Below are 20,065 nucleotides of genomic sequence, written 5' to 3' on the forward strand. Positions count from 1 at the left end.
ATAAACTGCTTCCATTTTTTGCAGATCTCTCTCATGCATATTCATTGTGGATATCCTGAAAACCTGAATGGCTAAGTGTGTTGGGAGAACTGGGTTGAGAAGCACTGGACTAGCTGATTTACTGAGAGTGAGCCTAGGATGAGAACAATCCACTTGGTCAGAACAGTAATGTCAGTGAGGCACTAAGCCTTGTCCCTGTAGACAGAGAGCATGGGGGGGGGGGGAGGGGAGAAACCCTTCAGCATATCTTGACATTTCCAGCTTTAGATATGAGAATCCCCGACCCCTCTCCTCCTCCCCCGCCCCTTCCGAGGCCAGCGGGGCTCAGCAGGTGCCGAAGCAGCCGGGGTGAGTATGGGGGGGGGGGAGAGGAGAGGGGAGGGGAGGGGAGGAGCAGGCGCGGTGGGTGGGCGGGGGAAGCAGTCCCAGGGACGGCGGAGAACTGCTCAGTCTCGGGAGCCTCCCAGGCACAGCTCCCTCGCTCCGTAGCGGGTGCAGGTCGCGTCCCTGCTCCTCCGTGTGTCTCTCTCTCTCTCCGCAAACCGAAGCGGCGGCGGCGGCGCCCATCCCGCCCCCGGCCACAGCCGCAGCGTTCCCGGCCGCCGCTCCAGATGTTCTCCTTCCAGGAGTCCTAGGCGTTGTTGTTGGGCAGCCCCGTGTTTGCAACCGAGAGCCCCCCCCCCCCCCCCGGCAGCGTTTCTAAGCCGAGAATCTCCGAGCTTCTGCCCCCGACGTTGTGTTATCGTAGGCGTCTTAATTCAGGTAAAAAAAAAAATGCTGGCGAACTTGGGAGGATTTGTTGTTTGCTCTTACTGTGATTAGTAAGGATCTGTAAGGAGGGTTTCGTTTTCTGCGTCCAGCTCCTGTGTACACTTTTTTTTTTTTTTTTGTCGAGGTGTGCGAAGGGTGGCGAAGTGCAGTTCCTTAGATCGGGCAAGATGCCGGGGGTGCCCATGCCCCGTGCCTGCAGCGGGCAGTGTGGGTATGCGCCGGGGGGGTCCCTGTCTATGATAAGCAGGCTCGTTTTAGAGAGGGCGTGTTATAAAGAGGGTGACCGTGCATGGCAAGAAGGATTTGGGGGGCGGGGGAGGGGATGAAGAAGATGGCATGATTTCTGCTCGCTGTTAAAGGAATTTTGTCCTAAACTGTAATTACAACTGGAGTAAATTAAATACAGTCCGGAGCGGAAGCAGACTTTTAGGATGCATCCCAGAGAGAGAGAGAGAGAATGAGAAAGAAAAAGCCTAGTTTCACATTTGCCTCAAAAGAAGACTAAAACTGGTTTTCATGGTGATCGTCAGAGTAATGGTAAAAGCCATTTCGTTTTTACGCTTAGGGTTTTCCCTCACCTCCTTTGGGGTTTCTTTCTTTCTTTCTTGGGGGGTGGGGTGAGTGGCATCTGTTGGGAAGGGGTGACTTCAGCGGCAGGAGTGGGGGACGTGTCCCCTGGCGGAGAAGCTCCTGCCCTGATGTAAGCGTGCGCTGATGGTGGTAACGGGAATGTGGCTGGGGGTGTTGGGGGAGGGGGAGTTCCCTCTGTTATAACGCGCACACACACATCAAAATAATACGGGGGGAGAGACTGCGGAGGGTGTGCGCGCTGTCCCTTTGCTCTTTAGCCTCCCTCCTGCCCTTGTGATTTCAGGCGTTTATTTCTGGGCTGGGGGCTACGGATCGCCTGGGAAAGCATCCGGAAAGGGGGCAGGGGTATTCACCCACTTGAGCTGGGGGAGAGGATCTGGAGAGTTGGCGCTGGGTCACCACGGTAAGGCTGCATCATGCATCAGGGAAGGAGGGCTAAGGAGAAGAGGGGCTTTTTTTTTTTTTGGAGGGTGGGGAGGGGGGTTGGTTTGTTTTTGGATGCCGGGATCATACTTGCTCCCTGATGAGGGCTGTGTTTCTGTGGGTCGCCTGCTTTTAACAATTGTTTAAAAGATACGCACATATTTTCCCAGCCTGCCAGGCCTGTGTAATAAATAATATACCTAGTGCAATAAACCCCAAGCACCTTCTCCCGGCGCAAAATGCCAGCTGGGCGGTATAAAGAGGATTTCTAGCCCTGGGTGCCATTCTTAGGTTTCATGCGCCCCGGCTGCGTGAAAGAGACCGAGGCCACTAACATTTATTCTCTATGCGGTTATGTAAGGCACAGGGGACCTCATTCCGCGAGGGCTCTTCCCCATTCTGCATCTGGGGGGAAAAAACCCCAAAAAATCTCAGCATGAGCTTAACCTGAGCAGATGGAGGGGTTTGCAGTCGGGGCAGAACATACGGACATTCAGTGACCCGGGGGGGCTCAGAACACCAGTCCAGGACTGCAATGTAATCTTGGGGGGGGGAAACCCCACAAACCCCAGCTAATAGAAGTTTGGAACTTATGCCAGCCCCCGACCCTACTGAAGGCTATGGAACTCCAGTTATCCCCCCGGCACAAGGTAGAAAGGCTCAGATGCCAAGTAAAAGAGAGGAGGGGGTTTGTTTTATTTATGTGTTTTCATTTTTTGGGAACTCAATCGCCCAACTGGTCCAGAATCTGTGAGAAACGCTGCCGCTGCCGCTCTGGCTGTTGCATTCCTGCCCCGATACGGAGGATTTTTATTTACACTTTAATAGAAAAGAGAGAGAGAGAGTGGGGCGTGAGGCTTTCGGCTGGCTGAGGGAAATAAGTGCTTTGTCAGCCGAGATCAAGCCTGCAGGAGCCATTGATCTGTGCCGTTTATCACCGGCCCTCCTTGGCAGGTGCTTCTCCCGGGAGAAAGGTCCGGGGGGGGGGGGGGGGCTCTCTGAAGCGCCTTTTCGCTGGGGCTTGAGCGCTGCTCGTGTTTCTCAGCTCTGGGCGCTCGCCCCTGACAGCTCCGGCGAGCCCCGGCCTTGAGCCCTGCTCAGCACCCCCTCCCCCCATGCCCCAGCAGCAGCCTCGCCTCCTTGGCAGGCATGGGCTGCGAAAAGTTGGAAAGCCCTGCCTGCTGGATAATGTTTCCCGGGCTGCTGGTGGTTTACAGCCTGGGACAGTGCGATCGTGCAGCGCGTCCTTCCTTGACGCTGCCCGCGGAGTTTTTGCGCTTTATCCTCTCGTTTCGCCACAATCTGCCTCGGCGCTCCGCGTCTCCGGTAAACCCGTCTGCAGGTGAATACCCCCAGCATGGGCGGGGTTTGTCTAGCACAGTTTTCTCCAGACCACCTCCCTATTATTTTTATGTTATGGCATTTTGCAAGGTGCATTAAATAAGACAATTGTGAAAAAAAAATAAGAATAAGAAGATGGGCAATTTTGGTATGACTGGTGCTGGAGGGAAACCTGTGCTTCTCTTTGTGTAATTTGATGTCTTGATCATGTGCCACTGTTAACAGTTTGCAGGCAGCCAGTGAACTTGAGCTGTGGCTTGGAGCACGTTGGGTCTTCTCTTCGGTCAAAACAACATTTGTGAGAGCGGGGCGGTTAATTTTTTTTTTTTTTTGCTTGTTGTCTGAACTGTGGCGTCGATCGTGATGCGACACTGATCTGTGGTTACTGATATAAAATGGGATTAGCTGGGACTGCAGAGCAAAGCCAAGCCGTACGTAAATTGTGAGAGAGAGAGAGAGGTCATCCATCGCCAGCAAAGCCTGAAAGCTAAGGTGTAATATCATCAGCCAGCGATACTGGCTGATGATATTCCTTTTGTGGTTTTGGTCAGCTCCAGAGCAGCAGCTTTCCACTGTGGCTTTGAGTGCCTTCGTATCTATATGCCAGCACTGCAGAAAGTGCAGAAGGGTACTATTGAGTCCAGCATTGTCCATGATGTGGAAATAACAGATTATATATAGTAGCTCGGTGTTCATTTGCCACAAACATTGTAGGAATACCACAGATGCAAAATGCAGAGCGCACCTTTAGTATTGTCCAACCTCTGCAGTCAGTCAGCAGTGGCAAAATCGCATCAGAGTCGGCCCTTATGATGAACAGTGATGGGGTATTATATATTATGTCTTGCCCTTTCTTGCAGTTCTTTGAGCTGAAAACTGCCAGCAGCAACGGTATTTCCTTTGTGCCAGAAAATCAATTGTGAGATCTTTAAAAAATACAAACTAGAATTACAATCTTGTCTTTTAGTTCAAATCTTTGTATTTCTAATCTCAAAAACAATAGAGAATACTTTAGTGGCCCCCTTGAACATATCATTCATTCGTACAATATTATAACAGTTTTATTATATATAAACAGAATAAAATCTCTCATCAAACCCCCCCCCCCCCCCCTTTACAGAGTCTCACCGCCACCCAACTAATAAACACCACAATTCCTCTGGATTGGCCACTGTTGGAAACAGGATTTCTGGGCTTGATGGATTTTGGCTTGACCCAGGATGACAGTTCTTGTGTTCTTTAACATGCAGGCATAGGTCTAGTTTACGGGGTGTGGAGAAAGGGGCAGTGTCCCCCTGATTGGTGCTGACTTTGCTCCCTTTCCCAGTAGGACCTTCATAGCCCTTGCCCCAAATTAATCAGGCTCTACCTATGCATGCAGGCCTACAGCCAACACAGCAGAAAACAAAATTCATTAAAACTTGCACCGGGAAGAATAAATAACAAAGCATCCAAATCCAAACCTCCTTCTCATATTCTACTCCTTTCCCCCCCCCCCCCCAAAATAAAATAAAATAAAAAAGATCCCAAGGAAATTCTACAATATGGATCAACCTCCCCGAGTGCTAAGTTGGGGAAAACACAGCTTTGGCTTCACTCACTGTCACTCAGCATCTCCAGTGACACACCCTAAACTAAATCTTCCAGTCTCTAACATTGCCACCCTAGGCTGGCTACAACTTAAACCGTGGTTTGGCATTAGGGTTGGGGGAGGGGGTATGTCACAATATTTATATCAGCTCTAGTCCTTTTTTAAATGTGTTTTGTAATGGATTTAGCAATATAATATTTTAGCAAGCTGCAGGACGCACTCAAGCAAATACACACAAATAGATTATATATGTTTGAATTTAGATTGTAGGGGTAGCTTGCAAAAGGATGCATTTAATCTCCTGTCTTGGAAGTGAACGGATAGCAATAAACTAATACCTGGCAGCCTGTGGGGAATGACAGGACGGGAAGCTGTATCAGATTGGGAACTTCACAAAGATTACCAAAAAAAAAGGTTCTTTTGCGGGCCAAATAAAAATGATAGTTGCCACGGAAACGTTATCAGCCACATTTCTTGTCCCTTGCAAGTTTCATGGGCAGACTAGTTCAAGGTGATGGCTTTGTTGGGTGAAACCTTTCTGTAAGGATTTCAGATACTTCCAGATTTGTACTTTCAGGAAACAGACATTCGTAAAGTTATTGCAGACCTTTCAGGAGCACACAGGAGGCAAAGCTTTACTGGTTTCTGATTTCTTCTGCTTGCAAGAAAGGCCAATTGCATGTCATTAAACAGTTGTGTGGTTCAGCGGTCTTATCTTGCTGAGAATGGCTTTTCAGTGTGTTGGTTTCTACCTCCGTGCAGTAATGCGCTGGCACATGACAGGGGACGGCTGGCAGTTTTGCACAGCTTTCCATGTGCACTTTCATTATGAGGACAGCTTGTGTTTGCCTGCCTCTGTGTTTATTTGTAAAATGTCCCTATACTTCCTTATACATGCTGTGGGGTGACCAGAACCGGTTTGGGTATTTTGATAATTTTCTGATGCCTTGTTTGCAAAAAAAAAAAAGACAAGGAGGGAAATTTTATTACAACTTGCATAACTTATGCATTTCAAAAGCACATAAGAATTGCCAGTTTTCAAATCAAACTTATGCCCATAAGTCCACTTTGAAAATGATCCAAAATAGCAGGCACAAGATAACCGGCACAAAGTTACACCTGTTGATTGTAGTGTGTAACTCATAGGGGATAATTTCCGTGTATATTTTTTAAAATTAGAACTTTATGCCTAAATCCCAGTTCCACCCTCTAGAGCACCTCTCTCTTGTGTGTGTGAAAGTATACACAAAATCGGGTTACGTACATATGTTTATGCAAACAAACCCCAGGCAATTTTAGAACAAGCCATTTATCTGCACATAAACTCATGTTTCATGCGTGCAAATGGCTTTGAACATTCACCCCACAAAGACCAATGAAATCCACACCCAGGAGAGTGGCTGTCTCAGTTTCCGACAGGCCCAAACTCCTCCCATGCAATGCTGAGGATGCATTGCCAGTGCTTAGAACAGCAGGAGACATACACAAGTGTAAGATGCAGGGAAAGGAGGAGGATGCAAACTATTTTGGTGCAGCATTTGATTTAAGATCAGGCAGATATTTTAGACATGGGATAGTGGAGCTGCCTGCCTAGGAAAGATGTAGCTTGCAAAGCTGAGAAGTATTTGAAGATTGTTGGCAAACTCCAAGTGCCACAAGCCGGTTGGGTTTTTGGGATATCATTGATGAACATGCAAGAGGTGCGTTTGCAGGCAATGGGGGTGGTGCAAATGCAGTGTGGGTTGTCCTGAAAACATGACCGGCTTGCGGCACTCGAGGGCTGGAGTCACCTATCCTTGGTTCCCCTAACAGCCAAACTCCCTTTTGCCAGGAGAAAGTGATCCAGTCCTGCTTTTTTTTTTCTCTTTCTGCCTCCATCTGGTGCTTTTTATTCTGGAGGAGTACCTTGGACAAGGTGTTGGAAAATGAAGACTGAATCATAATAATCTCACGATGGCATGGAATTCAATGGAAAGGAAGTTCTAGATCATGATATGAGGTTCAAAGAGCCCAGACCCAGGAGTAACACTGGGAAATATGAGAGACCAAAACAGCAAAAGAATTCAAGAAAGCCTGGGATATGTGCAGAAGATCGTTGGCTGCGCAAACTTGAAAACTGGAAATCAAGTATAGTTTACAACAGTGGTCTTCCCTTTCACTCCTCCAGGGCTGCAAATGGCTCGGGGTTTCAGGATATCCCTAATGAATATGCATGAGATAGATTTGCATACAATCGAGGCAGCAGGCATGCAAATCTACTTCATGCATAATTCACTAGGGATATCCCGATAACCCGACCTGTTTGCACCCCTCAAGAAGAACTGGAAATGATGAGTACCACTGGTCCACGGCATTGCAACAGGATGGAAACTAGGGCAGAAGGGATGGGCTTCGCGGTCCTTACCCACCAGCATGTTCTGTGGTTCTGTGTAACAGTGCAGACGTTTCAGAAACCATTTCCTTCATACGAGTGAGTCAGTCTCTGACAGTGCCCTGGCACAAAAACAGGGCCTTTGTCCCCAACTGGATGAAACCGAGCACTCTTTTAAAAGATGAAGAAAAAGGATAAGAACGGAAAACAAAGATGTGGAAATAACATGAATAAATAGGCATCCTTCTAAGACGATATATAACGTGTTAATGAGAGGAAACCTAGTAACATAATAACAACGGCAGATAAAGACCAATGGTCCATCCAGTCTGCCCAGTGGTAACTGTGGTCCTTGCAGGCTACCCCCCATGCAGAAATAGTACACCACCCCTTTCTTCTTTTTCCACTTCAAGCCTTTAGGGATCCGCAATCTGTATCCCATTCCCCTTTTAATTCATTTACTGTTTTCATCTTCACCACCTTTTCTGGGAGGGCATTACAGGCATTCACCACCCTATCTGTGCAGAAATATTCCTGATATTGCTTCTGAGTTGCCCTCCCTGGAGTTTCATATTGTGAGCCCTGGTTGCACAGTTTCCTTTCCAATGGAACAGGTTTGATGATTGTGCCTCATTAAAACCTTTCAGATATCTGCAGGTCTATCTCATATCTCCCCTGCACCTCCTCTCTTCCAGGGTGTACGTATTCAGACGATCCTTCAGCCTCTCCTCATAGGTCCTCCCCATTTTGGTGGCCTTCCTCTGGACTGTTTCCATCCTGTCTCTATTCCGTCTGAGATGTGGTCTCCAAAACTGACCACAGTATTCACCAAGGATCCGTACAAGGGTAGTATCACCTCTTTTTTCCTGATGGTTATTCTTCTCTCTCGATGCAGCCCAGCATCCTTCTGGCTTTAGCTATCACCTTGTCACATCCCTTTGCTGCCTTCAGATCGCCAGACACAGTTACCCCCAAGTCCCTCTCCTGGTCTGTGCACAATAATCTTTCGTCCCCATCATATACAGCTCTTTTGGATTACCACAACCCAGGTGCATGACCCTGCACTTCTTGGCATTTGAATCCCATCTGCCAAGTCTTTGACCACTCTTCAAGTTTTCTTAAATCACTTTACATTCTCTCTACACCTTCAGGTGTGTCCACCCTGTTGCAGAGCTTAGGATCCTCTGCAAATAGACAAACCTTGCCTTTTAACCCTTCCACAAAGTCACTCACGAAGATATTGAACAGAACCTGTCCCAAAACCGATCCTTCAGGCACTCCATTTAACTCCAATCTTCTCTTCAGATCAGGCTCCATTACATTCTGTCTCCTGTCAGACAACCAGTTTGTAATCCACTCCACCTTCTTAGTGCCAACACCCAGGCTTCTCATTTTATTCAAGGGCCTCCTATGTGGGACAGTATCAAAAGCTGGGCTGAAATCCAGGTAAATCTCATCGAGGGGTCTCTTCCTTGATCCAGTTCTCTAATCACCCAATGAAAAAAGTCAATCAGATTTGTCTGACAGGTCTTTCCCTCATGCATCTGATAAAGTAGACTCTGTCCTCAAAAGCTCATGTTTCAATAAATTGGTTAAGTCTCTAAAGTGCCACCCGGCTCCTCTCATTTTTGCTACACCAGACTACCAGGAGTATCCTTCAGAAGATTTTCCCCCCTCATTTTAACACTGAATGGAGGTTTTCACCCTTCCAACAACAGCAATGCTTATTTAATTTTATTTTTTAAAATGTATATGCTGCTTTTCAGGCACTTCAAAGTGGATTACATTTAGTTGCTGTAGGTACTTCAGGGTCTGAGCTTTCGCTGTAGTTCCCTCCAGGTTCAGATGGCCTAGCTCACGCTGCAGACAGAGCCAGGTCAGCGTGCCCACACCCTCTCGTTCTGAAACTTGGAATTCTTTCATCCACGGACCGTGCAGGCAGAGACATTTTGTTCTTTTGTAACATCCAAGCTGCTCCCGGGTTAGTACGCTGCATGCTGTTTGTTCCTTAAATGCCTGGTCAAGCTTTCTGTAGACTACAGTCTGAAGTCATGCTCTCTATCCATGTTGCCAACCTACAGCACTTTGTCAGGTGGTTGTGGAGCTCCCGGATAGTCTGATTATTTCAATCTCTGTCTCATGCTCATCACAAGATAAGATGCACGTCTCTGGCATGCCCAGCTCAGCACCTACAGAACATGGAAAAGACATTTTGCTTGCAGCACCGTCAGGTTAATCACAGTTTGCAGACTGCGCCTCTCCCTCACATGGTCTCATTCCTATCCTTGGACTCTTTTTATCCACGTGCTTGGCACAATGTAGCCTAGATACCACCGTGAACAATAACAGTCCATGGCTGCTGATATAAAAATAACATTATCCCATGGCACAGAAAGGAATGCAGTTACTTAACTTGCACTGTGGGAATGCTGTCAGCGTCACCCTGAAGCCTCAGCTTCTTTAAGTCTTCCAGTTAGTTCAAAATAGCCATTAAAATCCTGCACGCCAAAAAAGTCCACATACTTCCATATCAACTCCTCCCCCTTCTACAATGATTTTTTTTTTGGTCTCCATTCCATTCTATTGGAAGATACTTGCTTTTTGCATTGTTTGGTTTCAGCCACTGACTTAAAAAAAACACCTCTTTCCACGAGGTCTCTCTTCAGCCACTGACGCTGTCGTTTTTCTTTAGCTGTAACGTCGGTCAGAGCAGCAGCGGCAGCACTCTGATTTACTTGGGTCCATGTTTGCGGAGGGTGGGGAGCTTTCAGGAAGGCCAAAGCTGAGTTTCCCTCACTGGTAGCATTCTTTCACAGATCCTGGTGTATTATTGACGTTCTTGGCAGGATGCTGCAGCAATTTGCCATTGCTTTCGGTAGCCCACAGCTCCTTGGGTCTTCCCAGGCAGTTTGCCATCCGGGTGCTAGCCAGTCCTGACCGTGATTGGGTTTCCAAGAGCTGATGGGTTGGGGCTCATTTAAGGTGGCATAGATGGGGAGCTCCCCTCAGTAACAAGCAGAAGGAGCAACATTCTCTGTCGCCTCAGTTGCTCATGGCAGACTTCCCAACTTTGTTCCCTCCCACTCCTCCCCCTCTCCCCAAAGCATCCTCAAAGTTTGAAAACTAAAACGGTCTAATGTCACCCCCAACAACCTACCTCCACATCAATTCTGGCTGAGCTAGACGCAGATGTTCAAAAGTTATGAGAGAGGGTGGGACACATACAAAGATAGAAAGAACAAACAGACAGGCCGATGCAATATCAATGCGTAAAAAACATGCGTCCAAACTTGGCGCGTGTTTTTGGAACGCACTCACATCCTCCTGTCCTGGGTGCTCGATGCAATAGGCAAATGAGCTGCTGTACTAAAAGGGATGCGCAGTGGGTAACGTGTGCGTCCCTAGCGCTCTGCATCGTGCGCCTAAGAGAAGTGGCTGTGGGTCTAGAACAGCCTGGCCAGAGCTCCCGCCCACCTCCAGCAGGGCTGTTCCAGATTGGTCCTTTTCACTGACACTTGGCAGTGAAAGGACCAATCCCTTTTCAGGACGGCCTTCTGAAAGGGGATTGGTCCTTTCACTGACATGTGAACCACAGAAAGCAGGATTTTTTTTTTTGTTAAGCAGTCGAGAGGGACATAATTCTGCTTTCTGTGATTCCTCCTATTTAGTATCGCTAAGATACTAATAGGAGGAATCATAGAAAGCAGGATTTTTTGTTTTTTTTTTTCATTGGCCCTTGAGCACCGCATGCTTTAATGCCTGCTCCCAGGCAGGCGTTAAATTTGCAGTTTTAAATTGGGCACCATAGCCACATGGCAATTTTTTGCATCGGGCGGGGGGGGGGGGTAATTGCTAATAACGCTCATCAACATGAATTTACATGTGATGAGCTCTATTAGCTAACCGCTGGTTTGGACGCATATTTTGGACACGCTAATCCCCTTATTGCATGAGGGGTTTCGGACACGCGTTCAAAACGCGCGTCCAAGCACATGTAAAGCTGTGCATTCAACTGAGCATCGGCCTGAGAGACATTAGTACGATCTGATTTGCCTCTCTTGCTGTTGAACCAAGGCTAAATGCTCATTTTGTGTTTACAGGGAAAAAAAAATAATAAAGCCTATGTTTTGGAATTAAAATGCATTTTAGAATAGCACTAAATGAACTGGCATGCAAAATGGGTATAGTGTAAAATATCCTAGACTAGAAATGGGTTTAATGCAGCTGGATCTCCCCCCCCGCTGACATGTTTTTCTTAGTGTGCAACTTTCTAAAAGTCAGGATTAGCATAAGTAAAAGCACCATAGTGGGGAAGTGTCAGAATTTCCTATTTCAAGGTAACAAAGAACCTGCATGTCCATATGTTCACCAGGAAGCCTTTTAGTTTGCTCCCATAAGCTGGGTCCGGCACAGCTAACTCACAGCTGTGCAAGCCCAGAGAGCATTCTGGTCCTTGATATGCAAATGAACCTGTTAACCATCTCCCTTCTCATCTCAGATAAAAAAAAAGGACTTTGTTTAATAATTTCTCTGCCAGTTGGTACTGCTGATGACTGAAAGCTTGCACACGTACTGAAAGTGATCCAGTGCCCTTGAGAAGCGAAAGAATGTTTGGTGCTGGGGGTGGGGGTTAAGAGGACTTCACAAGGCAGATGTGTTGCAAGCATTAAAGAGCATTTAGGATAATACAGAGGGAGAGGTTAGGACGAGTCCCTAGCAGTGGAAAGCACAAAGTTCTCCACATTAGCCATTCTGCTAACCCAGTAGCAACCTGAGAGAATGCAAAAAAAAAAAAAAAAAAAAATACAGACAAGGCGATTTGTTAAAAAATGTAATTTGTCTTGGCATAGCTTTGAATAATGTAAACAATAACTCTCCAGTCCCAGATCACATTTATTTATTTAGTTTTATTTAGAAGCATTCCTGATTGCATGAAGTAATCCTCTCTGTATATTCTATATATATATATATATGTTCTTTTCTGCAAATGTATTTTGTGCACCTGCAAAAGTCTGGCAGTTTCCAGTCTTGTAGTGAATGCCTTGCACAGCCTTGGACAGAGTAACATTTGGACTTCCTGGGAAGCCTCAGACCATAGATAGGAAGTTTTCCTTTATCACATTCAAAGGGAAGCCCTGAGCTGGACAGTTTGCCCTACCGCAGGGCTTTCCGAACTTAAATTCATATGATCCCCCCAAAGGACGATCGAAAGAAATTATCCCGGGTGCTGGCCCCTCTCTTAACCCTCATTCCTTCTCACCCTCCTCACAGGCCAGCGCATCCCCTCTCATTATCCACCCTTTCCTTCTAACCTCCTCCCCCATCCAGCAGAAACCCCTCTCTCAACCTCCACTCTTCTCGTCGCCTCGGCCCATCCCCTCCAGCCATTTTCGCATCCCCCGGCTGATCCTCTGCGACCTCCAAACCGTTCTTATGACCTCCGAATGTGATCCTCTGTCATCCCCTCCCTCTCACCCCCCAAACCCCCATCCCCTCCTCACTTTTCCCACATCATCTTTCTCATTTTCCAGTCTCACCTCTCTCACCCCCCCCAACTCCTCTTACATCCCCCAGTCATTTCCCCCCCCCCTTTTCCCCTTCTACTACCAATACCTCGCCATCTTATCCAACCCTCAGACTCCTCCTGTATTTCGTTCCTCCCTTCAAATTGCTCTTCCTCTAAACATCCCCCTGGCTAAGGATCAGAGGCAACATTTTCCTTTGGGCTGGGGGGAAGAGAGGGCAGGCTGATGACAGGGGTAACATTTTTCTCTTGGTGAGAGGGAGGAGCAGAGTGGTGGCAATCTCCACTGACTCGTACACACTCGGCCCTCCCTTCCCCTCCCCTCGTGGCTGAGCTCAAGCACGAATGAAGTACAAGCAGCACAGGCATTACTAATGAAAGTCAGCATGGGGGGGGGGGAGGGGGTCTGGGGGTTAGTGCAAGCCCACGGGCCCTGCAGCGTCCCGGATCCCTCCTTGAACAGGGCTTCCTGTTACCACAGAAACTAATGCGAGGCAAGTGCCGCTGCAGGACCTGTGAGGGTGTGCTGGCTCACAGGCTCCACGCTGACTTCCACTACTAATGCTGCCGCTGCTGCTGCTGCTGGCACCAGGAAGGTGCTGCCATTTGAGGCGCTTGTGAGCCAAGCTGAAGGTTTTCTGAACCCACTTTGAGAAGTTCTGGCCTACCCCATTTTCTGGAGCTTGCAAGAGATGAGGGAACATAAGAACATAAGAAGTTGCCCTACTGGGTCAGACCGAGGGTCCATCAAGCCCAGCATCCTGTTTCCAACAGTGGCCAATCCAGGCCACAAGTGCTTGGCAGGATCCCAAGGATCCAAAACAGCACAAAAAAAAATAAACCTGTCACTTTCAGCAGCAATAACAGCTGCCCTCCCAAACAAGTCAGTTTTTGGGACAGCAACCCTCCTACCTTAGGTCCTCCCAGGCAGCTGCTAAGAAGGCAGCTCTCTTCCTTTATGTCAGCAACCTCTCCAACTCTGGTGAGCTTCTGGCCGACTCTCTGCTTTCGGCCAGGAACAACTTAATATCGCCTTCTTCAGACGGGGCAGTTTCCTCCTGTCTCAGACTCCCACCAAGGGCAAAATCTTTTCTTAGTGAGCCCTTCTCCAAAACTTCTCCCAAGACCAGATGAACAATTTCAAAACACTTCTGCTTTCTTGTAACCTCGTCTGTTGTTTTCTTTAATTGATGGCCTACATCATAGGCATACCGTAGTTTGAGTTTTTAATTGGGGGTGGTGTAGGGATAGGGGTCAGATTGCCAGATGAGTGCAAACTCCCCTCCCTCCCAACTCCCACCGACACTCTCTCCTGTCACATAACCCCAGTGCTCTCTCCTTCTATCCCTCCCCGCCCTCTAACCTGCAATATATCCTCCTTTCTTTCCCAACCTCCTCGCCTTGCAATGTCTCCCCTCTTCCCCCCCCACCCCCTATCCTGCAACATCTTCCCCTCTCTCTTCCCCCACTCCCTGCCTGCAACATTTGCTCTTCTCTTTCCATTCCCCTTTTATCTGCAAGTTCTGCAGTATCTCCCTCTCCCTGCTCTGCAGCCCCCTCTCACTTCCTCCCCCATCCCCTGCCCAGAATTCCCCCTCACAGCCTCTGTCCCCCACCTCTGTCTTCTCCCTTTCCTACGCACTTATCTGACGAGGGCCTCTGGGTAGGCAGCGATGCCTCAATCCTCCGGCTGCAAGGGCCACAGAAAGAAAAGAAATTAAGCGTGGGACCTGCAAGCGGTGCACGCTTTGTGCCCTCCCCCCTTTTCATGGATTTCCTGTTACCTAGGAAACCCGTGCAAGGGGCGAGGCCTGCTTTGCTGCTGGCAGTGTAGAAGACTGATGCCAGGGCAGGCACCCTGCTTGGTCCCCGCCCTCTAGCTCTGGCATTGCATTTGGGGGAGGGGAGGCATTTCCGCCCCATGGCCACCTTCAAATTACACCAATGGCTCACATAATCATTTGCTGCTAGTTTGACTGCCTTGATCATTCTAGGACACAAGACTGCATCAAAATCAAAGTGTCTGATTTGTGCTGGGGTCACCTTAAGAAAAATGCAAGCTACAAGCTAGCGGTTACCTGAATTTGTAATAACATTTCTCCCGGTCTTCTGGCTAGGTTTTATTGTTCCAACAATTATCAGGGTCTGTTTCTAAGATGAGAAGTTAGAGATTCTTTGAATTTCATCTGACTGTAATTCGTATTGGTAAACTAAACCCCTCATTTCTATTCACAACTCATCCCCATACCTTCTTCTTGGAGCTGGCTATGAAATATTGCCGTATAGCAAGCAGTGTAGATTTTCTAAAAATAAGAACATAAGAACATAAGAAATTTCCATGCTGGGTCAGACCAAGGGTCCATCAAGCCCAGCATCCTGTTTCCAACAGAGGCCAAACAAGGCCACAAGAACCTGGCAATTACCCAAACACTAAGAAGATCCCAAGCTACTGATGCAATTAATAGTAGTGGCTATTCCCTAAGTAAAATTGATTAATAGCCGTTAATGGACATCTCCTCCAAGAACTTATCCAAATCTTTTTTGAACCCAGCTACACTAACTGCATTAACCACATCCTCTGGCAACAAATTCCAGAACTTTATTGTGCGTTGAGTGAAAAAGAATTTTCTCCGATTAGTCTTAAATGTGCTACTTTCTAACTTCATTGAATGCCCCCTAGTCCTTCTATTATTCGAAAGTGTAAATAACGGATTCACAACTACTCGTTCAAGACCTCTCATGATCTTAAAGACTTCTATCATATTCCCCCTGAGCCGTCTCTGATACTGGGTCAAATGCCAGTGGCAGTCTTCACCTTCCACTCCACTTACAGTGTGGACAAGGAAGACATTTGCTGTACTTCAAAAAGATGACATGGCAGAAAAGCAGCACTGCAAGCAGATTCCAAAACTTGTAGGCATTTAGAAGAAGGCAAATACATTTTCACTTCTAGTCTGGTACCAGATTAAGGTCAAATTTAAGGTTCCAGCAAAAGTAGGGCAGAAAACATGCAAAAAGATTTCAAGTCAAGCACATGCACAAATAGTGCAAGCAGAATCTTGTGAAGAAAGCACGATGAGATTTTTGCCCAGTCCTTAGCTTTATCCAATAGGAAGATTAATCCCGCACTGATATTTCCACAGCTTCTTCTGTGCATAATATATATATATATCTTTTTTTTTTTTTTTTGTGAAACTTTCTCCCTTCTAGAAACTGCTAATTACTGGGAAAAAATAAAATAAAAAGCTGCCTTGTAAGCAATTTGCATTAAAAAAAAATACCCTAATTTATCCTGATCCTTAAATCTGGCCCTGAGTCTTAAAAAACAGTATGTTAAAAAAAAAAAAAAAAAAGCCATCTCTTTTAAACAGGTGCATTCCCTTCCCTACTCTGTAGACACACTTAGCAGTTTCCCGTGTCTCATATCCAAAGGATACTCCTTGCAGGATAGCCTGGGCATAGTTCTGCACCGACGGAGGGACTCCCAGTCCCTTGCTCCATGTTGTGCCCCTGTGATTTGCCATTCTGTGCAGTTGACAAGTACAGTGCCACTTCAGCACTTTGCCCAGGGCCGGGTTTAAGATTATGGCGCCCATAGGCAGAGGACTGGGGGCAAACTTCCCAGTTTTTGGGTGACTTAAGAATTTGGCACCCTAGGCACGTGCCTACGTTGCCTAGTCTTAAATCCAGCCCTGGCTGTGCCCATCGCATCCCTCAGGCCCCTGGTTAGTAGATGAGGGAGAGAGGAGCAAAAATGTTTACCATGTACAGGAATAGTTCTGTCTAGGTCGGTGTAATAGGTCAGTAAGAAGTTATGAACGGGTTCTGGGGCCATACTCATGGGACTTGATTTTAATTTTTTTTCCCCCAGGTCTTATCCACTTGGTTAAATGGAACCTCACAGTGTGGTCTATGTCTTCTGCACTTCTACTGAAGGCTTGTATTGTATATGAGCTAACTCGGTGCAGCTGGGTACCACGATGAAACAAACATGAGCAGAGCAGCTACTGCTGGGGACGTGCCAGCTGAAACAAGCATGGGGATTATTATACATCAGCCCCAGGACAAACACAAGTCATTCTATTCCCAAGGCCCTGTTGAAAAACCCATAGTGAGATTCATTTAATTTTATCAATAATCTTGTTTATAGGAGAAGCAAGAGAACATATTTTGTTCCATTTTTTTTATAACCCTTGAATGCCCAGCCTCTGAGAAAACAGAAAGTGTTCAGGTGAGAGAGGGGTGTAGGCAGCAGAAAGGGGTTGGACACCGAGAAGTGTGTATGTTGGGGATTGGGGGGAAACATGGCCTGACTAATGTTTGGCCTCACATAGCATCAGCAGCTAGGGAGCTTGGGAGGAGGGGGAGTCAGAGGATCGAGGTTGTCTGGGCCTTTCCCCCAACCAAAAAATGTATTCCACTACCTATAGGCAGGAGAAAGGAGGGCCACAGGGGCCATGCCCCCCCCACATTCAGCCAGCAATGAATGCTCCCTCCTGCCCTTCTAAATTTCCATCGGGCTCCCAACTTACCAAGCATGTCTAGAAGCTTTAGTTTAGTTTAGTTTATTGGTATTTATATACCGTTGTATCGGACGGACCTTCACATCGGTTTACAAAAGTTACAACATATTCGGAAATACAATAATTAATAAAATAGTAACAGCTAAAAACTACGCAAGATAAAAGAAATAAATTAGCTGTTAATAAAAGATAATCTAAGAACCGATAGATAAACTAAAAACTCGCAGAAATAGGAGTCAAATTGATTGTTTGATGCTTTATGAGGGGATAGTGATGTTGCTGTTTGTCCATTGTTGCACTGCAAAGTCTGTCTTGTATTTTCTGGTTCGGTTTTTGTCTGCATGTTTCTCTTTGTACTTTAAGGTCTCTTTATTCTGTCTTTGGTGAGGGTCTGTTTGTGCTCTGCATGAGTGGCCAAGATGAGGTATTCTGCTGCTGTTTAGTGCTTTATAGCAGCCTAACCTGTTCTGTTTTCCTAATAGGATGCATATTGGTGTATTAAGGCCTGGAGCAATATTTGCAGTGTTACATTTTCACGGGTAGGGTTCTTACTGTTTGAATGCTGGCTGTTAGTGTTGTTTTGATATGGGAAGTTTACTATACTGTAATTGTAGTTCAGTTTATATGGCTTTCTGAGGGACAAGCACCAAAGCCAATGCACTTTACAACAGGCCTCATACCATACCATATGGGCTCCAAATGTTTTTTGCAGGGTTTCCTAGTTGATGCCACAGCAGTGCATGCAAATATAATATACTTGTTGTTGTAAGTGATACTTTTTTACCTTGGAAGACTATACTGTGAATGCCCTTTTTTAAAATGTAAAATCTGTTATAAATGTATAATTATTGTGTGTGTTGAGGGGGGGTGGGGGGTGGGGGGAGAGGCACAAGGCTGTGAGATTCACCTAGGATGCCTAATACTTTGCATCCACCCTGAGAGAGTTCAGCACACACAAGCCCTCGCCATTCACTATCTCCCACTTCCCCGGGGGGGGGGGGGGGGGGGGGGCAAATGCTGGGGCGACATAATCAAGGTGAGCTTGGATGTTCTTTCTAAGCAGGCGAGTGCTGCCCAAACAATTAGGACCATCTCAATATCTATAGGCCACACTTTTTTTTTTTTTTTTAAATTTCTGATTGCTTCTTTTGGTTCTCAATCTTCTCTTTCTTCATACATAGTGCAGAATAATTGATTAACACCCACACTTCTATTAGTAATGCTGTTTTTCTCAGGGGCAGGTCGCCTCAGCCCGAAAGCAGAACGAAGACCCTAGCCATTTTCTAGCATCAAATATTTTATTAGTAGGTCTGGGAACGAATCATTGTAATCTGTGATTTGTGCAAAGAATGTAAGTAAGCCAGAATGACATTAACTGTGAACATAAAGTAAGAAATGGGCAGTGAGGGAGGGGCTAGGGGTGGAGCTTGGTTGTTCCCCCCTTTCCCCCCCCCCAACTATCCAAAAAAGCATTCTGCTGCCCCTGCCCCCCCCCCCCCCCCCCCCCCCCGGGTGTAGGTCAGAGGTACTCAAAGTGAATGCAGAAGTAGGAAACAGAAATGTAAAGATTAAATTAAGGTTGATTCTGGAAATGTGTAAGTCTTTGAGTTTTCAACTTTTGATCCTTCATTTCGTACTGGCATCTTCCTCCTTTTGTCTGACTTCTTGCGCATCTCCCATGCAACAACAACAACTTCCGCCTTGCATGCAAAAATATCGTCTAACACTGAGGCGCCCCGGTGAATTGCTCCTTTCTTTCCCTAGCGCAGAGCTTTCCAAACTGTGTGTCGGGACACGTTAGTGTGTCGCCTGCAGTGTGCAGGTGTGTCGCGCAAGCCCGGTCAACTCTGATGCGAGTTTGGGCTTTTTTTTTTCTAGAGATTCACTTTTTTTTTTCAGTTTATGGGTTGCTTATTATTGGGTGATTTTTGCTGTCAATCGCGTTTTTTTGGGGGGCTTGGTGGGTGGAACGAGCCCAGCCATCCTTGCATTGGCTGTTGCTGCCGATGAGGCCTGGCCATGAGGAGTACTGACTGCAAGCAGCAGTGTCTGGTGATCATGGAAGGGAGTGAAGCACTTAACTGGCAACAATCAAAAAGACGAGGTACATGAGTGTGGGGGCCAGACATGTGCTGGGGGGAGAGAGATGAGTGAGTGGGGGGCAAACGTGCTGGGGGGACAGACATGTGCTTGAGGGGGAGAGATATGAGTGTGTGGGGGCCAGACATGTGCTGGGGGGAGGAGAGAGATGAATGTGTGGGGGACAGACAATTTGTTTTATTATTGTTTCTCATAAATTATAACAATAACATGAATCTTGGAATATATATATTTAATATAAATTTAAGGTTTTCATGAGATAGGTTGTGTCATGAAACATTTTATTTATGTATATATTTAAGGAAACATACATAAATTGTCGAAATATGTTTCGTTCGTTTAACCTTTAACCTCTGGTTTACTAGTAGACTGAATTACCGTGTCGTGAAATTATGTTTGTCTAAAAAGTGTGTCACCAACATGAAAAGTTTGGAAAGCTCTGCCCTAGCGGTTACTTTGTGTTTCTTGAGGCCCCCAAAACATGCATTAGCCCAGAAAACAGCCATTCCAAGCCACTTTAGCCGCTTTGTTTTCTGACGCTTTCTCGTGCCGCCTCTCGCGCGGCCATTTGTTAACGTTCCAGAACGATGCCGCCTGCTCTGCCGGGTTTGCTGGGGGGCTCGCGCCTTCTTGCCGTTGACTTTCGGCTGCACGGAAGCAGTGAAAAAGTTAGGGCGGAACAGATGCCGGCAGCCGCTTGGCGTGACTTTCAAGACGCCGGAGCCCTTTCCTCATTTTGATGCAAATAACTCCCGGCAGTGTGTGAAAGAAGGATTCATGTAGGGCCCGAAGGCTCAGCCCAGTCAGTGCTGGCGTTTAGCTTTCCCCTT

General features: G+C 46.8%; 1 protein-coding gene across 4 annotated transcripts in view; it reads left to right on the plus strand.

Moving 5' to 3' along the window:
• The first annotated feature begins 240 nt into the window (after positions 1-240).
• The window catches only part of RASGEF1B (RasGEF domain family member 1B), a 70,118-nt gene continuing 50,293 nt past the window's right edge, over positions 241-20,065 (plus strand). The window contains exon 1 of one of the 4 annotated variants that reach the window (XM_029600150.1): positions 241-348. Coding sequence is in view for 1 of the 4 variants with exons in the window: in XM_029600129.1 (XP_029455989.1) it covers positions 1,288-1,308 (21 nt within the window). In the remaining 3 variants the exon portion in view is untranslated. Of the gene's footprint in view, positions 349-433; positions 763-1,100; positions 1,309-3,003; positions 3,128-20,065 lie in introns of those variants that run through there. The other 3 variants (XM_029600134.1, XM_029600129.1, XM_029600142.1) reach the window with 3 other exon arrangements.

The sequence above is a fragment of the Rhinatrema bivittatum genome, chromosome 1, assembly GCF_901001135.1.
Source record: "Rhinatrema bivittatum chromosome 1, aRhiBiv1.1, whole genome shotgun sequence".
In the NCBI taxonomy this organism is placed as follows: domain Eukaryota; kingdom Metazoa; phylum Chordata; class Amphibia; order Gymnophiona; family Rhinatrematidae; genus Rhinatrema; species Rhinatrema bivittatum.